The 23,185-nt window shown below is 50.4% G+C and overlaps 2 protein-coding genes across 2 annotated transcripts in view; one reads left to right on the forward strand and one right to left on the reverse strand.

The window, feature by feature from the left end:
* The first annotated feature begins 1,162 nt into the window (after nt 1–1,162).
* FOXC1 (forkhead box C1) lies at nt 1,163–4,245 on the forward strand. Its single transcript, XM_079147893.1, has one exon. The coding sequence runs from the start codon at nt 1,752–1,754 to the stop codon at nt 3,402–3,404; it is 1,653 nt and encodes a 550-aa protein (XP_079004019.1). The 5' UTR covers nt 1,163–1,751; the 3' UTR covers nt 3,405–4,245.
* An 11,139-nt stretch (nt 4,246–15,384) lies between these two features.
* The window catches only part of GMDS (GDP-mannose 4,6-dehydratase), a 626,998-nt gene continuing 619,197 nt past the window's right edge, over nt 15,385–23,185 (reverse strand). The window contains 3 exon segments of the mRNA XM_079148803.1: nt 15,385–15,802; nt 15,804–15,812; nt 16,129–16,197. Coding sequence (XP_079004929.1) covers nt 15,749–15,802; nt 15,804–15,812; nt 16,129–16,197 — 132 coding nt within the window. The 3' untranslated portion in view covers nt 15,385–15,748.

Here is a 23,185-nt window from a genome sequence, read left to right on the forward strand (position 1 = left end):
CGGGGGAGGCAGCGAAAGGGGGCGTTCTGTGCTTATACCCCCAGAAGCTTTGAGCCGCCCTACAGGTGGGATTCTGAACACATCCTTTATTTCTATGAGATGTCAGCTCCGCTGTGTGGAGACGGAGATTGGCCTGGAGAAGCATTAAGCTCTTAGACGTGCTTCTTTGCTGCTTGTCATCACACCTGCTAATGTCACTGAGCACGCAGCTTGACCAGAAATGTGCGGAGTGGGACAAGAGGCGGCAGTGAGCGGCGAGCTGGTGGGACCCTTCCCCTGAGGGCGAGTATGAGAACGTGGGGAAGCTGCCGGTTCCTGCGGCACAGGCCGCCCGCACCCTCGGGTGGCCAATGGCCCTGGGGCGCCGAGGAGCAGAACGGCCTGTAGTGGGGCTGGCACAGTCTACCAGAACGAACTACTGTCCCAAACCCCTAGCAGGGACGCGTATCCCTTACCCTTATTTCGACGAGGAAATGGTTATATAAGGGGGCTAGGTGTGGCGACACCCTCCCCACTGGAAACGTCACGAATGTGACTGAACCCTCAAAATAGTACCCTTTGTAACTGAACTTAGGACGGGAAGAGACCTCGAGGTGTGTGAGAAGGGAAACTAGAGATATCGGTGTACCCAGTGAGAGTGGCGATTGGAGCCAGAGGAAATCGGGCAGGAAAGGTGAGCGGATAGGTGGAGAGGCCCGGGAAATCCCGGCGCTGGAGCCAGGTGTATCAGCGAAGGAATGGGAGCGAGCCAGAGCGAGGCGGGGCTCGAGGACTCGGTGAACATTTAGGAGCTGCGGGCCCAAGAAGGGTCTGCGTGAGGCCCTAGAAAGGACCTAGGAAGTCTGCAGGAACAATGGGAATTCGTGCGGATGGCCCAGAGTGAGAGGTAGTCCCGGTAGTGCCAAAGGTGAGCTGGTGGGTCTCCGGGGGCGAACCGACCACCGGCTCGGGCCTCGCGCGGGCAGGGGCACCGGCGCGAGACTCGGGCGGCCGGCGCGCGTGTGGTCAGCCCGGCGGTCCTCCGGCCGCGGGGCGCGGGCCGGTCGGGTTCGGCCTTCGGCTCATTCAGAGGCGGTTCTCGCCTCCCATTGGCTGCCACCGCCGTAGCGGGGCGGGGCTCCGCTGCCCGGAAAAAAATGTAACTGCGTAAAAAAGTCCTCGCCTGGGTGACGGATGCTCAAAAGTTCAGAAGTTTTCCCAATGCTTCCTTAAGCGGCCGGCGCGCGAGAGACTGAAAAAAGGTGACGCGGGGCCCGGGAAGGCGGCAGGCGCGCTGCCCCCCCCCCCCCCCCGCCGCCCCTGGTTATTTGGCCGCCTTCGCCAGCAGTTCGGGGCAGTCTCCTGGAAGGCGCAGGCTGTGTGGCGAGAAGGGCGCCTTCTTGTTTTTAATTTTTGGCTCTTTTTTTCCGTTTGTGCCTGGAAGTTGTTCTGCGAGTTCCTCCAAGGCGATTTGCCTCATCCTCGTCTGACCCTCTCCCCTCGAAGCGACCCTCTCTCGCGGCTGCGGCGGGTCGCGAGGTGGCCGGAGGCGCCCAAAGAGCTCAAGCCAGCGCAGGGAGAGGCCGCGCGACCAAAGGCGCTGGGAGGCGGCGGCGGCGGCCGAGCCAGACGCAGCGCGGCGGGCCGGCACCAGCTCGGCGGGGCCCGTACTCGGACTCGGACTCAGCGGCCGGCGCAGCGCGGCCCGGCCAGAGCGAGGGTGGGGGGCGGCGGGCGGCGCGGGGCGGCGGCGGCGGCGGCGAGCCGGGGCCATGCAGGCGCGCTACTCCGTGTCCAGCCCCAACTCCCTGGGAGTGGTGCCCTACCTCGGCGGCGAGCAGAGCTACTACCGCGCGGCAGCGGCAGCGGCTGGGGGCGGCTACACAGCCATGCCGGCCCCCATGAGCGTGTACTCGCACCCGGCACACGCCGAGCAGTACCCAGGCGGCATGGCCCGCGCCTACGGGCCCTACACGCCACAGCCACAGCCCAAGGATATGGTGAAACCACCCTACAGCTACATCGCGCTCATCACCATGGCCATCCAAAATGCCCCGGACAAGAAGATCACCCTCAATGGCATCTACCAGTTCATCATGGACCGTTTCCCCTTCTACCGGGACAATAAGCAGGGCTGGCAGAACAGCATCCGCCACAACCTCTCGCTCAACGAGTGCTTCGTTAAGGTGCCCCGCGATGACAAGAAGCCTGGCAAGGGCAGCTACTGGACGCTGGACCCGGACTCCTACAACATGTTCGAGAACGGCAGCTTCCTGCGGCGGCGGCGGCGCTTCAAGAAGAAGGACGCGGTGAAGGACAAGGAGGAGAAGGACCGGCTGCACCTCAAGGAGCCTCCGCCACCGCCGCCTGGCCGCCAGCCTCCGCCCGCCCCGCCGGAGCAGGCCGACGGCACTGCGCCCGGACCACAGCCGCCTCCTGTGCGCATCCAGGACATCAAGACCGAGAACGGTACGTGCCCCTCGCCACCCCAGCCCCTGTCCCCCGCCGCCGCCCTGGGTAGCGGCAGCGCCGCCACGGTGCCCAAAATTGAGAGCCCCGACAGCAGCAGCAGCAGCCTGTCGAGCGGGAGCAGCCCTCCCGGCAGCCTGCCTTCGGCGCGACCACTGAGCCTGGATGGTGCGGATCCCGCACCTCCACCGCAGTCCGCGCAACCTGCGCCGCCGCCGCCACACCACAGCCAGGGCTTCAGCGTGGACAACATCATGACTTCGCTGCGGGGGTCGCCTCAGGGCACAGCTGCGGAGCTCAGCTCCGGCCTTTTGGCTGCGTCCTCGCGCGCGGGCATCGCACCCCCGCTGACGCTTGGAGCCTACTCGCCTGGCCAGAGCTCCCTCTACAGCTCCCCCTGCAGCCAGAGCTCCAGCGCCGGCAGCTCTGGCGGGGGCGGCGGGGGCGGTGGTGGGGGTGGCGCTGGGGGCGCTGGGGGCACCGGGACCTACCACTGCAACCTGCAGGCCATGAGCCTGTATGCCGCCGGCGAACGCGGCGGCCACTTGCAGGGTGCACCTGGGGGCGCGGGCGGCTCAGCAGTGGAAGACTCCCTGCCCGACTACTCTTTGCCTCCAGTCACCAGCAGCAGCTCATCCTCCCTGAGTCACGGCGGGGGCGGCCAGGAGACCGGCCACCACCCTGCGGCCCACCAAGGCCGGCTCACCTCGTGGTACCTGAACCAGACGGGCGGAGACCTGGGCCATTTGGCGAGCGCGGCGGCGGCCGCCGCGGCCGCGGGCTATCCCGCCCAGCAGCAGAACTTCCATTCTGTGCGGGAGATGTTTGAGTCCCAGAGAATCGGCTTGAACAACTCTCCTGTGAACGGGAATAGTAGCTGTCAGATGGCCTTCCCTGCCAGCCAGTCTCTGTATCGCACGTCCGGGGCTTTCGTCTATGACTGTAGTAAATTTTGACCGCCTTCTTTGTCGCGGCACTGTCAAAGCCGAAGTGAATAGAATCCCAAAGCAGGAACAGTCGAAAGAATCCATCAATGCAAAATCGAAACTAAAAATATCCAATTTAAAATATGAGAAATATTCACCACACCAGCGAACAGAATCCCTCCCCACATTCAACTCACCAGCAGCAGCTCAAAGAAAACTATTTTCTTAAAAGATTAATCCAGAGCCACGTCCACTTTGCCTTATCTAAATAAACAAAAACGTAAACTGTTTTGTACAGAGACAACAAAATCATGGTTTATTAAAGGACAGTGTTACTCCAGATAACACGTAAGTTTCTTCTTGCTTTTCAGAGACTCGCTTTCCTGCTCCTCTCCTCTCCCTTCCCCTGCCTTTTTCCTTGCCTCTCACCTGTAAGATATTATTTTATCCTATGTTGAAAGGAGGGGGAAAGTCCCCGTATATGAAAATCGCTTTCTTTTTATTCATGGACTTGTTTTAAAATGTAAATTGCAACATAGTAATTTATTTTTAATTTGTAGTTGGATGTCGTGGACCAAACGCCAGAAAGTGTTTCCAAAACCTGACGTTAAATTGTCTGAAACTTTAAATTGTGCCTTTTTCCTCATTATAAAAAGGGAAACTGTATTAATCTTATTCTATCATCTTTTCTTTCTTTTTGTTGAACATATTCATTGTCTGTTTATTAATAAATTGCCATTCAGTTTGAATGAGACCTATGTCTGGATACTTTAATACAGCTTTAATATAAAGAAAGATTTCAGAGATAAAAAAAAAAACAAAAAACACTAGGAGTTACCTGTTCTCCACCCAAATCTCTGAAAAAGAGAAACTCTCTGACTAGTTCATGTAAAAATTCACTGAAAGTCTCTTTATTTAGATCTTTTTTTTTCCTTGCAGCATCTTCTGCAAAATGTACTGTATAGTCAACCTGCTTTGTGGCTAGTAAAAAGATAATTTCCTAAACAGATCTGAGTTGGCATGTAAACAAATACTTTTTTCACAGTAATGACAGAACATGATTTGGAAATTTTAAGCCCATGAATCAGCAGCAGTCTTACTACAGTGTTACCTGTGTGTAGAGAGATGCAAATGTGCCTGAAGATATACACAGATGGATATTTGGCTCATGCATCCCATATAAAATTGCAATACATATTATACGTCCCTGTGAGCCAGATGCTAAATAGATTTTTTCCCTATTAATTTCAGTCCTTTGTAAGAGGAAAAATAAACCAGTTTTTAAGTGTATGTATATATCTCATCCACATTTACAGTCCTTCATGTGTTACATAGAAGGGTTGATTTTTTTTTAAAGATACAAATATACTGTGGGTTGGAAAGGGATATTTAATCTTTGGGTAACTATTTTAGAAGACATGTTTGTAGAACAATTATTTTTTGAAAAAGATTTAAAGCAATAACAAGAAGGAAAGAGAAGGGCAGAACATTTAGTCTAGGGTGTTGTTTTTTTTTTTTCCAAACCAATTTTTCTTGTTAATTCACAGTTAAACCGAGGGGGCAATTCGGATTGGCCCTCCCCCCTTTTGTAAATAACCCAGGAAATGTAATAAATTCTTTATCTTAGGGTGATCTGCCCTGTCAATCAGACTTTGGGGAGATGGCGATTTGATTACAGACATGCAGGGCCTTTCAGTTTGTTTTCGAGATAATGCAGTTTCCTATCTGCCGCTCCTATCTAGAGGCAACACTTAAGCAGTAATTGCTGTTGCTTGTTGTCAAAATTTGATCATTGTTAAAGGATTGCTGCAAATAAATACACTCTAATTTCAGTCAAAAACTGCTTTACGTGGCCTCTGATTCGCTCGGTCCCCTCCCCCAGAGCCGTAACCTAATAGCCAGGGAAGATCGCAGCGGTGCTGACGCGGTGTCTCTTGGTTTGGTCAGGCCGGCTGGGGCTGGCCTCACTGCTGCCTTTTAATCTTCCTTTGGCTGTCGCAGCCCTAGGTCCTAGGGCTGCTTGGAGCTTTGGATTACCCTTTTCTGGGGGATAAGGTGGGGAGGGGATGAAAGTGAAGAATCCACCGACAAATCTTGTGGAGTTGATGCATTGCTCCACTTTGGGGAAGAGAAGGTGGAGCTGGGATTTGTGAACAAATGGTCTGGTGGCCGGAGCTGGGTTGTCTAGGCCCGGATGGAGAGCGGCAGCAGGTGACCCACGGCCCTGTCGGGTTGACGGGCTTCGAGGCTGAGTAGCTGAAGAGCGTACAGTTCTCGATGAATCTGGTTCAATTCTATGGAGTGGGGAGTGGGGGTGGCGAGTGGAGACCCGTGGCTCACCGCTGGCTTTCCAGCTGGGGCCCGGATTCTTCCGAGTAGCGTCGGACCCTGACGCCGGCCTCCAGGACGCAGCTCCCCGATGGGAACGCTCTTCAGCTAATTAGCTGTAATTACCCGCTGCGGCCAGGCCGGCTTCTGTTTGCGTTTGGAGCTTTTTCCTCCTCCCACGCCCGCCCCCGCCTCGCCGCCTCCCTCCGCGGATTCCCGCTCTTGCCTCCGCGGCCTCCTCTCGAAATAAGTTGTTTGGGGAGAAAATGGAGTCAAAGGAGACCTCTGTTGGGTTTGATGGGTTAATCACAGGTTGCGTCGGGATGCCGGGAAGACGGCGCAGAGCGAAGGTGGCAAAGAACAGGCGTGTGTGAGCGCAGGGCACCAGGGTCGCGCAGTCGGAAGAAGCATCTTGGGGCCCTGGCGACGGCGCCCGGGGCAGCCGCCGAGGAACTCGCTCCCCTCCTCACCCCGCGACTCCGCCTGGCGCTGCCCGGCCCCGGAGTGCTCCCATTTCCTCCTTGCTCGCCGCCTTTGTTTTGAAGACACACGTGTGTTTAGGAGCCCAGCCCGGTTGGAAAGGTCACAGGCACTTCATTGCTCACGGGTGACAGCGCGCCCCACAGCCTCAGCAAGCGCGGGGAACCGGGGCCACTGGTTTGCACGACCACCTCCCAGGTCCGCCCGTGTCCCCAGTCCGCCAGCCTTGGCCGGGCCGTGCTGGACCTGTCCGGGCTAGCGCTGTGGCCCCAGGCAACCTCCAACATAGGGCTGCGTACTTCTGCAGTGTGTGAGGTCGGTTTACAGACGCCACAAATCACTTGGCAGTGGCCATGCAGGAAGTCGCTCGGCGTAGTGAACGCGAGAGGCCTAAGTGAGGCCAACTCCCAGTGTTCGGGGTCCACGTGCTCGCATCCCTCACCATCTCCGTGGGCCTCGGCTTTGAAGCCTTAAGAACATCGCGGCCGTAGCCAGCCCTGGGCCTAGACTCAGCCCGGCCCTGGACAGCTAGATGGGCTTCTTGCTAGGCCGCGCTGCTGGGAAGGGTGACCTGCGGGACAGCTAGGTCCGTGTGGGGAGGAGGCCGTCCGCGTCCCGCACGCCGGGTTGTGTACTCGACCTGCCCAGAACCCGGCAGCTGGGGAGAGCTTGGCCATGGGAAGAGCCGGCGGGTTCCAGCCTGGGCCCTTCCCCAGCACGCCAGGGTTTGGAGTGGGCTGCGGGCGCCCCTTGCAGTCCTTCCTATTTGGGCCCTCTGCAGCTGGTGAGAAACGGGCGTGCGTGCGGTGTTGTGACTTCTGTGACCGGCGGGGAGCCCCTCACCCCAGCTATGGAAATGTTTCCCTTCGCGCCTGAGGAGAGTTCCTTATTTTTACCCTTTTCGATTTGAAAGTTTGAAAAATTAGGCATGGAAGACATGTGTCTAGGAAGGTGTATGTGTCATACATTTATAGTTATTCTGCACGAGTTGCCTACATAATAGTTTAGAAACTAAGTTTGGGAGGAGAGAAGGTCTGCTCCTTATTCTGATTTTTAAAATAACAAATATGTAATTTTTCTGCCATCAATACATTTACAATACATTTTGAATTTTCATATCCAATTTAAGAAAAACCAATTCTTGACATTATTTGACCGGGAATTTCTTACTGTGTAGTGATTCACATGTTTGATTTGTACTTTCTTTATAATAAGTATTTTTCTGTAAAATATTTTTCTGTAAAATATTTTTCTTGATATTTTAACTGATAGCCAGTTCATTTTGAAATTAGTCTGCTGATGGCAGGCAGGGTTCAGGTGGAGAATCAGCTAATTTTGTAAACTGCTTCTGTAGAAAGCTTTAGGAGAATAAGTATTTTAGGACAAAATATGTATGTGCAAGTGGGGTGTGTTTATTTTCTTACCAATATATACTATGAGTGCACAAATGCCAGCATGCTATATGCCACATAAAATCTTGCATTTGGCATAGTGCACGTGTGATAGAAACGCGTGCTGTTTTGCAGGGTTATGTAGTTAGCAGGCCTTTTTCACCAGGCTGCATGCAAACAAGCATGCATTTTACAATCTATCATTTCATGCAGTTTGTGTCATTATTAATCGATGTTTGCAGAGGAATAAGGCTCAATTGTACTGGTTGCCTGTAAGCTTCTGGCTATTTCCTGTCGGGTCAGAAACAAGGGTCAGGAAACAAGAGTGCCTTATAGCCCTTTTGGGCTCTCCCTAACTTTGATAGGTGAGGAAAGTCATGACACTTTTTCTCTTTCACCCTGTTCACTTGTGGGCAGGGGGAGTCTTGGGCTTTAGGGTGGAGGGCTATTAGTTTTGTTCTTAATGATGTAAAACTGGAGAGACCCTGAACTCTGCATGTTCAGGCAGCCTGGCCCCACAGGCCAGGAGGGACAAGAGACATCCATACTCTATCCAAGCCTTAGGCAACCAAATCATTGTTCTCCCAGGCTGTCAGTGTTACTAGAAGCAAGCCTGGTTGTAGTGACAGTTTTCCTCTATCCCCATCTCACATCTGAGATCTCCAGGAGAAGGGCTCCATTTGCTTTTGAGCTGTCAGCTCTGTGTCCCCTACCACTGTGTCCTGCCTGGTGTTTCAGGGTCTTCTTTTTAAATTCTTCTCTACTCATTTCATGGCTGGTTCATGAAGCCATTAGTCCTTCCCATCTAGTCATAAACAAATGTCGTGTTAGGGGTAAGATTGATGGTGATCAAGTAATAAAACTGGCTGGCAGAACAGAGTATTTGGTGTGGGCATTTACTCCCCACCCAGCAGAAAGATTAGGGTGTGGGGAGTAAAGGGACCAAGAGGGGTCCAAGAGTTCAGAGGAACTCCCAACAAGGGAAGTCTGACTTATTCAGACAATGGCCACTTGGCAGGAAGATAAGCCCACTGAGATTGGCCATGGGGCCCAAATGCCAGCCTCAGAAACATTACTTCTCTGAAATCTCTTATTTGAATTTATAACCCAGCCAAAAGTTTCCCCGAAAAGAGGTTTTATTAATGGCATTTCACTCCCACTTTCCTATTTGGGCCCTACCTCCATAGCTGGAAATTTCGTGGGCCTCATTCCCTTCTTTCTTTATTCCAGCTCCCACTTTCGTAACCATTAAGTTCGATGTATCTTCGTGTCTCTATCCCTGCGTTTCCTTCTCTCTCTCTCTCTCTCTCTCTTTCTCTCTCTCTCTCTTTCCCATCATTCCTCCTTTCCCATACAAGGCCATGAGGCCCCTGGAGTTTCTCCCAGATGTCACCACTCTTAGTTTGCACTGCCTCTGGTGGCCCCAGGGTCCACTCTGTGCTGAGCCTTCTGGGGCCAGTGCAGTCCTGCTGGGGATCTTTTGCCCAGGCCTGGAATAGACCTGGGGCCACACAGGAGCAGAACTGTCAGGTTCCAGGTCCGAGTCTGGTAGGGAAAGAAACAATACTTAATTAAATGAATTCCAGCTCCAAAACCCATTCAGCAGAGTGAAAGCCACTTCTCTACCCATGTTCTCAACGTGATTAGGAGTGGAAAATTGAGCAAAATGTACCATGTCTGCCTTATTGGAAACTAAAATAAGGCACAGGGAGCATAAGGCTCAACAGACCTTTTTTTGCCTCCTTTCCCATCTTACCTTGGCTCATAAGAAACTCTGTTTTATATTAGGTTTTTTTTTATTGTTTACTTGATTTTTTCCCTCACTGATTTTAAATTTGTAGCATATTGAGCGTATTATAGGAGATGCAGCAGGATCTGGAATTTCCTTGCATATAGGTCCCAGTCTGTCTTGGAGAAGAGCAGAGCTCCCCCTCCAAGGAGAGGATAGGCTGGGTCACCTGGACCTGAGAGAGGGCCTGGCATTGCTTCCTGCTTGTAATCTCCCAGCCTGGGGTCAGGAGGGTGACCTGGAAAGCCTCAATGACACTTCCCAAAGCCCCTTGCCCTAAGGATGTGTGTCTGTCTTCTTCCAAAGAGCATGTTGCTCTAGCCTGCCCACAGGTCCCTTCAAACCCGATAGTTTTGGAAGGCCTCATTCCACTATTCCTACTCTCTTCTTCAGCTGCCTCTACAAGTTGCTCCCAGGAAGGGGACTGGGTGGGCTACCTGTTTGCCCTTAAGTCAACATAGCTTAGTGCTACTTGGGTGGGCATGGGAGAGCAATTTGTGCATCCAGTGGGAGCAGCAGTAGGGCAGTCAGGGCTGGGCAACTGAGGATTCTCTCTTGACCTGGGTGGTACCATCCCCTGGTAGGGTAGGGAGGTGAGGGAGGCTCAACCCAGGGGCTGGGGTTGGGGAACTAGAGTTTGGGGAATGAGAGGGTTTGCTGAAAGGCTTTGGGGACGACCTAGATCAAGAAATGGAGGGGAAGATATTGGAGTGTGGGTTGGTGGGGCGAGGTGGGGGGAAGAGAGAGAGAATGTATGCATCCGAATCCCCCCTCCCATTACCTACTCCAGGGAAAAAGCAGGAAAACCAACACATTTAGCGCCATTAACTCTTAAAGGCCTCGGCATTTCCTTCAGTATAAAAGCAGGTCATTGGTCCCGGAGGCTCGTTAATGGCTACAGACGTGCAAACCGGACAGGGCTGAGGAGCACATGTTTCAGTGGCGATCGGATTCTTTAAAAATCTGCTGGCGGGGGAAGAAACGAAAACTGTCCTCTGAGTTGAACGAAATCGGCATTTCCGCTGGTGCGCAAAGGGGCCTTTAGACTTGTCCCAGGAGACCGTCGTGCGGGGGAGAGGACAAGGGGTAACAGTCCCCTAGGCCCGGCCAGGTCCGCAGCCTCGCAGGGTCTGCAGCCTGGGGTTCGCGGCTGGTGGGGCCGGGCCTGGGGCCTTTCCGGAGCCTGGGTATCCAGGACAGTCCTAGCTGCGCAGCCCGAGGCTTCCTTTCAATTCTGAAGATCAGTTTTATTCTTGGTACCCACCAAGGGCACGCTAGTCAGGGCAAAGACGATGTGAGGGCTAACGCCGGCCGAGGGGCGCAACCTCCAGATACTGTCCTAAGTTGCTGGGGAGAGTTCTGAAGAGGAGGCCCAATTGGCTTCCCCAGTCAAGGGCGGTCTGGGTGTCAAATATTCCCAGAGAGAGCCAAGGGTTGGTGTCCTAGGTCGCCAAGTCCTGGGTCTCTGCGGGACTCTGCGCGCACCCCAGCGCACCCCCCAACCCCGCCCTACTTCTGTCGCGTGAACGGACTATTCGGGAGGCGCGGGGCAGGATTTACAGTGTGTTCGGTGCCAGAAAAATAATGTGACATGTTCCTTCTGCATTTGTCCGCTAGCTCCAGGGCAGGCCTACCCGGCAGCCCCTACCGGGAGCCGTGTCCTCAGAGCCGCAGAGAAAAGGCCGTCCTCCTTCCCTGGTGCAGCCGCGCTTCCCGCGCCTGGCGCTGCCGGGGCAAAGAGGCACAACAGGAAAGCTTCGCCAGAAGGCCCTTCCCAGTCAGTTTCCTCGCCATAAAAAGCCAGACTGCAGCCGAGGTCCTGACCCCTTCCAAATATATATTCTCTCGCCCGCGGCCCGTTACTCCAGCCCGGGCTTCGGGCTGTGCGGCTTCCCCTTAGGACAGCCGGAGCCCAGCGTCGCCCCCGAAGCATCGTGAGTCCGTGGAGCCCCAATTTGTTGGCTTCCCTTGTTCACCAGCCCGCTCGCGGCCCTCATGCTTTTGGTCTAGCGGCTTGTGAGCATCAGTGATGCCAGGGCCACAGACGTGAGGGAGTTCTTTTATGAATGACAATGCTTCCTCACCTCTGCGCTGGGGTCCTGAGTTGGGGAGCGCGAGGCTGCTGGCAACTGGACATGTGCACGATCCGGGGCCCGCGGGGTCCTAGGGGGACTCCTGGCCGGCGCATGCGCACGCGCGGCGCCGCCGGGTCCGCTGCAGTCCCCGGACCCATTTAGCCCCTCCTTCAAGGCCGAAGCTTGAAAGCAGAGTTTTAGAGCCTCGCCTGAGGTCAAAGTGCTAGTGAGCCGGTCTAGGCCTCTGCATCGGCCGTCGGGGTTCTTCATCCGCCACAGCAAAGTGGTACCGCGCACCACGGCAGCGCACCAAGATGGCACTTTGGCCCCAGGATTCAGAGATCAAAGGGACAGCATAGACCTGGGCGCCCGCTGTGTGTGACCGTGATCCTGTCCCTGGGGGAAGGGCGGGAACCAGAGAGTAGGCGGTGGGACCTGAGGTCTGACTGAAGTCTTTGGCTCCCAGCAAAGACTTTCTGGCCCAGGACCCGTTCCAGGGTGTGGGGAGGGGCCCTGCCATCATTCTTAACTAGGAACTTGGGAAGATCTTTGGGGGTTCGAGTCGCAGGAGAGGCCCACAGAATTCCACCTGGTGTTCTGGAGATTCCTGGGCAGCCTCGTAGTCTAGGGGCAGCGAAACGCTATGGCCCAGTAGTGGGCCCTATCCCCGATGGTACACCCCCTGATAATGTGTTCCACCAACCCAGGTTATGTGTTGGGGCGAGGTAGGACTGGGGGTGATGGAGCAAGATGTGAGCCCACGGCTGCGGACTGCTGGGCCCAGGGCAGCAGTACCTCTCCCTACTTCCAGAAGAGACTAGGGGCCCCATGTGCTCCACGGTTTCATGTGTGAACCGTGGGAAGTCAGAGTGTGGGTCATCTCCCAGAATGCCCTTGTGTCCCAGGTTGTCACTGCTGCTTGTGAAAATTCTCAGCACCCCCAATTGTGAAAAACCTCAGTGTTTGGGAAGGTGCAGATGGCATGCTGGGCGCGCTGATCTTTTGTAACACACACCACACACACACACACACACACACACAACACAGCTCCTCTGTTCATAGCCATCCTCTGAGTAATTAAGCTGCATTGCAGGACTGGAAAATACCCGATGTATGAACTTGGATTCTTTGGGCTACTCTTTAAACAGAATGCCGAGTTGAAGGTGCTAAATACAAATACCATGTGCTTTGAGGCGGTTCTTTTTTGAGGGTGGGGGGGAGGAATGAGGAAGCATTATAGACAGTTGCTTATAAATGATGCACTTGCTTTGTTTATATAGAGGTTGCGGGGATGTATCCGGGCCTTATGCATGCTAGGTTAGGCAAATGCTCTACCCAAGAGCTACTCCCCTAACCCCAAGGTTATTATTTTAAAATAAAACTTTTAAATGTTGCCTCTTGCTCCTAGTTTTAATAACACAGGAAAAGTGGTATTCACTAGCAGCCCACCAACTTCTTGGCTGCCAGGGCACTGGGGTTTGGTGGTTGATGTTGGCAAGGCCATTAAAGGGGAATAAAAGAAGCCTGAAACAATTTCTATCGGGTTTAGAGTGCTGGATCTGCCCCTCACCTGGCACCCAATTCAGACAGGCAATCTGGTTTCCTAAGGAGCCATCTTGTGCAGAGCATTATCTGTGGAAGCACTTTAGCACTTCCCTTAACGTGGTGCAGCCCCGCAGCCCGGCCTGGGCCCCTACACAGCTGCAGAGGTGTGACAGGTTTATTATGCTGGGGCCTAGCACACTGGCTGGCTCATAATTCCTTCAAGACAAAGGGCAGCAGATATAGCCCATGACTGGGACTGGCAGGCAGGTCAGATGGAAAGTGAGGCCACTGGGCAGCCCAAGTAGCCATACAACTTGTCTTTCCTCTGATAAACAAATGTGGGTTTGACAGCTTTGGCATAATAGTTGGACATACTGAAAGTTTAACACTTAGTTTTTACACACACACCCCAAAAATCAAGGTGGGAGATGTTTTATAATATTGAAAATTAATAGCCAAATTTGCAAAGCAGGAAAAAAAGAGGAATGCTTGAAGGACAAAAGAAAATACACTGAAATTAAATTGAGATTTAAGATAGAAGAATCACTTTAATATGGATTGTCTTGAAGCATGGCCACAGGAAAGAAAAATGCTGAAGCAAATCTGTTCTCTTTTTCTCCTTTTAAATGCACACCCATCAGGAAACCAAATGAGCTACCCCCAACTGAGGGGGAAAAGAGTGAGAAGGTTGTAATTAATAATAACTTGTTTTCTTCAAAAACTGATGCTCAAGTTCATGTTGAGAATATGATTTAACAATGACTGTGCTGCTTAGAATCTCTCCTTCTCTTCCCTGACCAGCTTATGATGGTTTTAGGCTAAAAAGCCACAAAACATTGGGATTAAGTGGGGCTCCTGTAAGCCTGAACTCACATGAAATATTCTCTTCGGGGTGTGAGATGAAGGGCTCAGGTGGTCAGAGGAGAGGAGGTGCCTGTCAGGGTCAAGGCCAAGGAGGAGAGTGGTTTATTTGTGAGATTGTATATATATAAATTGTGTTGTGTGACAGCAGGTTTTTGAGTTGTGTTTGTCAAGTGTTTGTGTGACAGTGTGTAAGATGTTATGTTGGTGAGTATATTTGTGAATGGATGCATTTTGTGTGTGACTGCATGTGCCTTTGTGCAACAGTGTGTGTAAGTATCCATTTGTGACTGTGTGCATTTGTGTACGCTCACCAGCCCACCCAGTCCTGGAAGCTGAGTCTCTGAGGGACCATCTGCTTCCAATTAGCAGCATCCCGCTTGGGAGCTGGGAGAAGTCTCCTCCTGGGGCAGCTTCTGAGAACCGGGTGGGCCAGCTCAGGCTGCCCCAGTTCTGCTCCATGGAAGCTGAGGCCTCCCTGGCCAGCATGCTTTCACAGGGACTGGGGCAGCCACACAAAGAGCCCTCTCTCCTACACCAGCCGTTGGAGCCCTAGTCCTCCCCCAGATCATAAACCTGCCTGAGAAGACATTCAGAAATAGTTTACCCACACTCACACGCGCATGTGCAAAGGCTAGAATTCCATTTGCTACAAAGTTTTATTTTTTTATGCTTGGAAGAGAAGTGAGGGGGAGAAGAGTCCTGACCTGATTTGTTCTAGGGCAAAATACTGTAATTCATGCAGGGGTGTACACCTGTACACAACTCCTTGCTTGTGGTCTGGAGGTATTCTGTACATATTTGTGTCAACCTACTTGTAGCTGTCCACTGTACATAGTTCAGGAGCATATGCCTATGGTCATACCCAGGCCACCTAAATGATGCACTCAGTGAAACTGGATCCAGTGATCTGAGGCCGGGCCTTAAATGTTTTATTATAACTTCTAATTAACACTGATGTAGTTCAAAGTGTGTAGCACAATGTCTGACATATATTAGGCACAATATAAATTGGCTGAATGAATAAATCAAAATTCAGTTTAAAAAGTGTTTTAGTGTTCTAGTACTGATGAGAAGAGGTTGTAAATAAGCATTGTGTGAAAGATTCTAGACCACAAGGAAAGGAATACCAGTGAAGACCTCTGGGTAACCCAGGGCTTTGGCATGGAATGTTGCAACAATATTTACTTACCTTCAGTTTCTTCTTGTAACCCCATTTCTCAAGTTTTCTTTTGAGATGGTGGGAGCCCAGTGGATTCTAATTATAATCAGCAGAGACCAGAGAGGGTGTGAATGCCTCACTTCTGCAGGAACAGGGTTTCTTAGCTTATTGTCATCAAGAAGGTAAAGGAATGTCTCAGGCAGAGACTATGGAGGGGACTCCTTTGAGCCTACGTGATCTTCCAAGCACTGGCTTTTTCAAAAGGGAGCAAGGCCTCAGGGAAACATTTCATTCCAAGGCATGGATTTTGGCATTTTTTGTTTGGGACCCTTATAGCTGTTTTTATAACTTGGGAAAAACATAGACATGACTCTGTTAGTGCTTGTTCGTAAAAAGATCATTTTTAATAAGAAAAAACAATTTAAAGGCCCCAGAATTTAAGTTGTCTAAGTGACATAATTTCAAGTAAAGTGAATGTGTGATTAAAACATCTTGATTTCACAAAACCATTCAGAGGAGGCTTCGACAAAAGCAAAGCGGCCAAACCCCGGAGTGTCACGTCCCGGTTTGCCTACCAACCTGGCAGCCCTCTCTCCTGCCGGCGGGGACAACGGCACCGACTGTATTTTACGTGCCCCTACCCGGGTACACCCCTGCGCGTGTCTGCGCCTGCAACCCCGCAACCCCGCGGGGGTCCAAGCGGGACGACAGGTCGGAGGTCGCCGGGGGTTCTGAGGCCGCGCTCAGGCGTTGGGGTTAGTCCTCATGAGCTCCACGTCGGCGTGCACCATCTCCCTCCACCAGCTCCTGCGACCCTGAGGCACGGGGTGGGCGGTGAGGGAGGAGCTTCTGCCACTCTCCGGGTGACACCTCACCCCGGGTGGTGGCCCCAGAGAGGCCTCCCGCACCCGGCCCGCCCCGGGGCCGCCTCCGCCTGGCCCAGCCCTCCCTCCTCCCCGGCTCAGCCTCCCCGCCTCCCAGCCTTGGGCACCGCGGGCGCCGGGTAAGGCCTCACCCCCAACGGCTGCCCCGCAGCCCGGGCCGCCCCGCACCCGCCCCGCCCAGCCCGCTAGCCCCGCAGCCGGCGACCCTGAGGATTCCGCACCGTGGAAGACACACTTACGTCAAAAGCGACCCGGGGCTTCCAGTTCAGCTTCTGTTTAGCTTTGGTGCAATCTCCTTGCAGAAAGTCCTAGGGGAAGAGGTGGATAAAGCGGGCGTGGGTCGCGCGGCGCGGACGCCCTTCATCGCACTGCGATCGGCCCGCGCCCTCTCTCCCGGCGCACAAGGCTCCCCCTTTTCCTTCTTTCGGTCCCTTCCGGGCGCGTCCGGTCGCGGCTCTCTGAGCAGTAAATCATAAATAAGAAGGTGCTGCTCAAGCCAGCTAGGTCCGTGACAGCGATCAGTCCCCAGCTCGTCCCAGCCACCTCCCTCCTGCCCACCCCCTTCTCCCCACCGCGCCCCAGCGACTCTTAATGGCTCCTTCTTTTTTTTTAAACATTAAGTTGTCAGGGACGCTACTGTGAGAACTGTTTCGAATTACTGTACATTTCAGACAAGAGGAGTAAATCATCCCGCTCCCCCTCCCCGCCCCCGCGCCCTCTGCGATGCCGGGCTCCTGTTGCACCGCGGGCACGGTGCACCCGACATCGAGTGCTTGTTCTATCCAAAGCCACCAGCCACGCGGGGGCGGGACTCCGAGCGTAGAGGCTCTAGTCCTAGGACCGGGTTCTGGGCAGCAGGAGCAGCGCGCTCCTCTTTGTCAATGGACCCAAGCGAGTTGATTCCCGGCCGGCAGCCTGGAGCGATTCTTCTCCGGCGGCGGCTCGAGATTTTCTGGCCACAGTAAAGACAGCTCACGTTGCCTGCAGCACACCCACACGCTTATAAACCGAAACTGAAGTTTTATGAAGCAATTTTTACCCTTACCACCCAGGGGCACTAGGTCTACTATTCTACTCTTCTGTTTTTATTTCATTCTTAGAAAATGCTGATACTCGATCATTTCACTACCCACCAACGAGTTGCCACCAAGCAGTCTGACAACATTGCTCTTCCAAGACCCCTCAGCTTCGTCAGATGACGGTCCCTTCTTGGAGTTCCCTCCTCCCCAACGCTCCCTAGCACACTCGGTGGAAGATCTAGCTAAGTTTTAAAAGAACCTCAGCTCCACAGAAGAGGCTGGAGCTGCCGTGTGCTTGATTAATTGAGTTTCTCATCTCCAGCCAACAGGACCTTATCAAAAATATATTTGAAAAGGAGGGGCCAGTTGCCTCCTGATCTGCCTGTTCAGTTCTACCCTTACGGGAGGGAAACTCAAACAGGCCAGAACTTCATGGAGAGTTCTAGGGAAACAAAGGAAGTTAATTTTTCACCCATTTGAGAGACCGCCTTGGAAAGAAGACTGGTAAAAGGAAACTGGTGGAGAAGAAATTGATCCTGCATCTCAGCCCTCTCTTATCAATTTGTTTATTACAGGTCTCTGAAGACTGATTAGTAAGATTATGAAGAGAATTTCAAGAAGGAAGAAAGGAGGAAAGGAAAGGAGGGTTGAATGAAGGAAGAAAGGAAGAATAAGACAACAAAGACTTTGAGCTACATCATTTTTAGAAGAGATGAACATTTAGCTTTTCTATATTCTCACTTTTTCCATCAAATAATACAGAAGATGTGAATCCTCAAATAAGCAGTTAGAATGTGAAGGTGATATGAAATGGGCAATCTTTTAAGGTGATAAATACTCAAGGTATACATAAAATATTGAAGAACTGCCTAAAACTAGTTATATCAAGTGCAAGTAACAAGATAGCGAAGCTTCAGTTGGAAGCTTTCCTGCTTACTTGCTTCAAATTCCCTGAACTGGCAGGCAAGGGGACTTAGTTCTAGATATTATGCTGGGGTTGAAGGCGTTGGTACTGCCCACTTTGGTGCTCACCTTCTCTCCTCAGCCTTCTCCACCAGAAACAGGGAGGCTTACACCTCTGCACTGACTGTCTGAAACCATGCTCTAGTAGAGGCCATCAGCAATCTCTCTCCCAACTCATCCATCACTGTGTTTTTAGACTGGAATAAATCAAACTCCCAAAGGCTTTGCATTTCACAATACACTGAAGTACCCATTTCCTCCCCAGAGTGTTAACCAGAGTAAAACAAATTTTTTTCCTTGTTGACCTAAAAGTCTATATACAGATTCAAAATTAGTAATTAACAATTTAACACAGTGCTACAAGGAGCTACCAATGTAAGTGGGAAAACAACCCAAGTAATTTATTTCTCTTCCTTCCCCTAAATAAATGTGTATATACTTGTACAATGCTTCTCTTTTTACTATAAGAGCCACACAAAGATATTCATTCTTTTTCCCCAGAGGAAACTGTGCAGTGTGGAGTCATGAAGCAACCGGGCCAGTCCCTCCCCTCTCTCAATCCTATAGCAGCTACACGGCTCAGAGAAACATGCTTATTGTTTAATCACTAACACTGGCTGTAAATCAACCAGCACTGCATAGGATGCAATTCATGGCTGCGAACTTATAGTTAGCAAAACCCTAAAACCCCAGTTTGGCTTCAAATGATCTCAGTAGGCTTGGGAAAGGGAGCCTTTGTATTGTAATTATGTTTCCTGTATTTTCTACAAGTAGCTCATAATAAAAACAACCAGGGAACCTGCAATTAAGGAAGAAGAAAAATGGTTTTCAAAAGCTTAGAAACAGGCATTGCTACCCTACGCTGTGAAAGTATTTCATTGAACCAGAGACGGGCCAGTTAAACTTCCCAATTAGTTGTGAGCTCAGCTCTTACACTGCAGGCTAGCTGCTCCCTTCAACCTTCCTGCCAAGCTCTGTCTCCCTGAAATCTAATTAGATCAAGAGCCCTTGAGATAGAAGAGGATGAGGTCCCATCGAACAAAACAGAGGCTTTCCATGCCAGCACCAGTAAACTGACATCTGTTGTGACCAGTCAATATGCTTGTGCCCAATCAGTTCCCCCACCCCCAATGCTGGGATGGAACCAGGGCCTTGCACATGCTGGACAAGTGAACTACACCCCTGGATCCCCCAACCAACTTGTAAGGGAAGGTTTAAGGACTTCCCATCTTGTTTTGTACTTAACTTTTCTGAAGAATTTTACAAATTTCTTTTTTTCTGTGGTATCTTTTACAGTAGAGATCTAGTCAGTGGTTCATTTTGCACGGTTTGGGGCACAGGGCCCACTGACAGGGTCTGCATGGTAGAGTGCACACAGCTCTGAATGAGAGACAGACATGGAGACATTTCTTTAAATATGGCTTCCTGTGGCTCTGCGGAGAGTCATGTGGCTAGAAAGCTGTATTCTTATAAGGCAAGCAAGAGCTAGGCGCTCCTTTTATATTTAACTGTTCTTGAAACTTTGGAACTTTTACAGACCCCCTCCACTAAAGCATGACCAACTCCGAGGACAAGTAAGAGGGATGAGTTTATCTAATTTTGCTCTTTTGGGACAATTCATTTGCTTCTTCTTTATTTATAGGCTTAAAGGCATAGTATGACAACAGGGGCAAAAGCTGAATCACAGTGATGATTTTATGTATAGTTTCCAGAAAGGACTTTGTGCACTGGGGTGGTCTGGAACTTTTCTAGGGTTGGGGGAGGGATGGGGAGGGAGGGAGGCGGGAGGGAGAGAGAGACAGAGAGAGACAGAGAGAGACAGAGAGAGAGAGAGAGAGAGAGAGAGAGAGAGAGAGAGAGAGGGAGAGAGAGACAGAGGATATGAATATGAACAAAGCTTTGAGAAAAATTTAAAGCATTTCTGTGTGAATATGACATTTCCTGAACTCTGGCTTCTGGTGTCTTCACTGTTTTCATTGCTATTCCTTAGGTGAACTATACAGTTTCAATATGTAATTTATTATTGTCAAATTCAATTAGGTTTAACTGAGCATTTTACAGCAGCCAACACCAGCAAAGGGAAAAAATGCCTCTGTCCAGACACCCCTTCCTTTCCCTTAGACTCCCAGACTGCTGTTTATTCATTTGACCTTTAGGAATTGTCCTCTAGCTCTAGCTTCGGCATGAACCCGAAAGGCTCCGCACCCATGGTCAGAGCTGCTTTAGCAGCCTGGCAGAAGGGCATGTTTTCTGCAGTAATTTTTCAGGCTTTCCTGGCTCATGTTCTTGTCATAGTGAACTGATAAAGCGCCAGACCAAATCCTGGAAAAGTCATTAAGCCAGTTCCTGAGCCCACAGTAGTTAACGGAAAATCCAGAAAAGGAGTGTCCACACTGCCTTATCTTCTCCCCTAACTATAGGTCCCTTTCCTGAAATATCTAGGGTCATCCCTTTTCATCTCTGTCAAGATAACAGCACACCTTTAAATTACACTGGTTAGTTTTCTTTCCTTCCTCCAATCTTATTTTTTATCATTATTCACACATTAAGTCTGATTTTCACCACTTCCCTAAAATTGCAGAAGGGAATGCTGTTATGTAGATAGCACACGCATCCTACCAAGCACATACATAACTTTCTTTCTTTTTTTTTTTTTTTTTTTTCCTTTTTCTTTATTCTTTTCTTGTCTTTTTGAGGTACTGGGGATTGAACACAGGGACACTCTATCACTGAATTATATCTCCAGAACTTTTTATTTATTTATTTTTTAAAAATTGAGACAGAGTCTCATTAAGTTGCTGAGGTTAGCCTCAAACTTGGTGATCCTCCTGCTTCAGCCTCTTGAGTAGCTAGGATTACAGGTGTGTTGTGTGCCACCGCTCCTGGCAGGATAATGTTTCTAAGTCAGCAGTCTCATTCTTTTTTTTTTTTTCTCTTTTTTCACTGACTTTGTTTTGGGAAAACTTTAATATTAGTCAAAATTATGTGTTGGATACCACATTTCCTCAATAGGTCTGCTTGTAAGGTTTGCAGAGAACATCTGTTGAGGTGGAGAAAAATTTTAAGAGTGTGAGTTCTCTTGGCAGGATGTTGTTAAATTTCTAATGTACATATTGAAAAGAAATTGACTCTCGAGTGCTATAAATAAGAAGAAGGTGTGTAGACAGAGGATTGTTACTAAGGAGAACCAAGGCTGATGGAAACCGAGGTTAAACATCTTTAGGAATTTAAGACATGGGGCTGTAAGTGGCACAAAAATATTCATATTTTCCTCCTACTTTTCTTAGAAAAGCAAAAATGAGGAATAGCTCAGGTTTCCAAGGGAATAAAAGAACTGCTGATGGATTAGGCTCTTGATCTAACTTTATGCTAATGTCAAGTGAGTAGGAAAGCTTTATTCTTGGGGTAATGCTTCTTTTGGGAGGAGAACTGCTAAAAAATGAACCAAAATAACAAAAACCCAGGAAAAAACTTTAAAGTTGCACATCATAGCACATCTCAGTGAAGAGTCAAGATAGGCAGCACAGAGCGAGACTGGGAAAAAGCAAACAGTGAATCTGCTATGTACTCTCTTACTGGGTGCAGATTCGGCTCTTGCATCCCTTGGATCACTCCTTCCGAGGAGAGTGAATCTTACGCAGTAAGAAAGGCAAAGGCAGTGTTAAGACCGGTAATGAACATTTCCCCTCTCCTCTTGACTGCTGTATATCAGCACAAATTGAAGTTGAAGCCAGGCCTCTCCTTTAATGACAAGGGGTGATAAGAGACAGAAGAAAACAGCAGGCCATCTCGTCTGCTCAGGAAGCAGGGCTCGGGGGGACTGTCCATCAGCAGGGGCCTGTACAGAGGGCCGTCAGAGCTCAAACAATGCTCAGCTTCTAGCCTCAGGGAAATCGAGTCAGTCAGCACTGGCTCCACTGAGCGCACTGTGCATGGAGAGTGGAGAGAGAGCATAGCAAGCAGGCCCTGCCTAGAGGCCTGTCCTTGGCCACTGCACAGAGGTTGCTGTTTGGTCACTGGCTGGGGGCAGACCTGTACAGGTGCCTTGGACTAAGAACCACCCCTGTGGCTGGGTGCTCTCATTGTCACCTCCATGGGTGGCTTCACCTAAGCCCCATTAATTATGAGTCAGACGTGCTGGAGGATGGTGCCTGCGGATATCGTTGGGATCCCAAGACCCCCTTGCTATTCCCGTTTTTGTGGGGATGGGGTACTTATTCTCAACAGGTTGACTTTGTCACAAAACAAAGAGAAAATCACATCCAACTACATGTACACCCTAGACACTATGGAAAAGGTCTAGCTAGTGAGGCGGCCGAGCTTTCCTGGAAGGTGAATGAGGATAGGTCTAACTGTCAATACAGCACAAGTGTGGGTTAAAAAAAAGGTATTCATTTCATAAAAGGAGAACTTAGTTAATAGCATTAGTAGTGCAGTCTATATATAGATGCATCTTTTTCATTTATATTTTACACATATGGTTAACATAAGAAATGTAGATGGGCAAAATGTGGAAACCTTTTTTTCTTACTATTTCCTAAGCAATACAGTATAACAACTATTGATACAGCATTTACATTATATTAGCTATTATAAGTCACCTAGAGATGACTGACTACATATAGAAGGATGTATGTAAATTATAGGCCATTTTACATAGGGAGGTTGAGCATCTGTGGATTTTGGTATTGGTGGAGGTGGTCATGGAATTATTCCTTCAAGGATAATGAGGGGCCACTATATTTAGGAGAGACACACACCTTAAGCTTATTAGTTTCCTTTTATATAGAGTTTTGAAAAACATTCTAGAGAAAGCCCTTCAGGCTGACAGGCTTGAGACATGGGCAGCAGGCCACTCTCCTCTCTGCAGTGGAAGATATTCCCCTGACCATTCTTGCCAAGTGAATTATAGCCTCTCCTTAGACAGCAGCCTAAGAGGTCTCCCTCACAGCTCATCTGCTGGCTGCCCAGCCTTTGACTGGGGTGGGGACCACCTGGGAAGGCTCTATCTACCCGGTCCACCTTGTGGGGTGATGATGGGGAGGATTCCTGCTTGCAACTACCTGAGCAGAAGAAAGCATTTCTCAAAAGCTGTGCCTTTTAGCTTCTGGGGAGTAGCCTACTCACAGGTAGGCATCTAATAGGTTTCTTTAAACACAATAAGCACATGAGACTTTGGGAAGTCGTCTTGCGTCATACATGTTTATGAGGCACTATTTCTCTGTTCTGCATCTATAAGTCAATACAGAATTAACTTTTTTGTTAGCTTGACTTCTTGATCCTGGTGCTTACAGTGGCATCGACCTGGGGAAAG

The sequence above is a fragment of the Sciurus vulgaris genome (genome assembly GCF_902686455.1).
Source record: "Sciurus vulgaris genome assembly, chromosome: 7".
Lineage (NCBI taxonomy): Eukaryota > Metazoa > Chordata > Mammalia > Rodentia > Sciuridae > Sciurus > Sciurus vulgaris.

Bases quoted from the DNA above. Each gene is read 5' to 3' on its own strand.
- FOXC1 (XM_079147893.1), top strand. From the start codon at position 1,752: ATGCAGGCGCGCTACTCCGTGTCCAGCCCCAACTCCCTGGGAGTGGTG.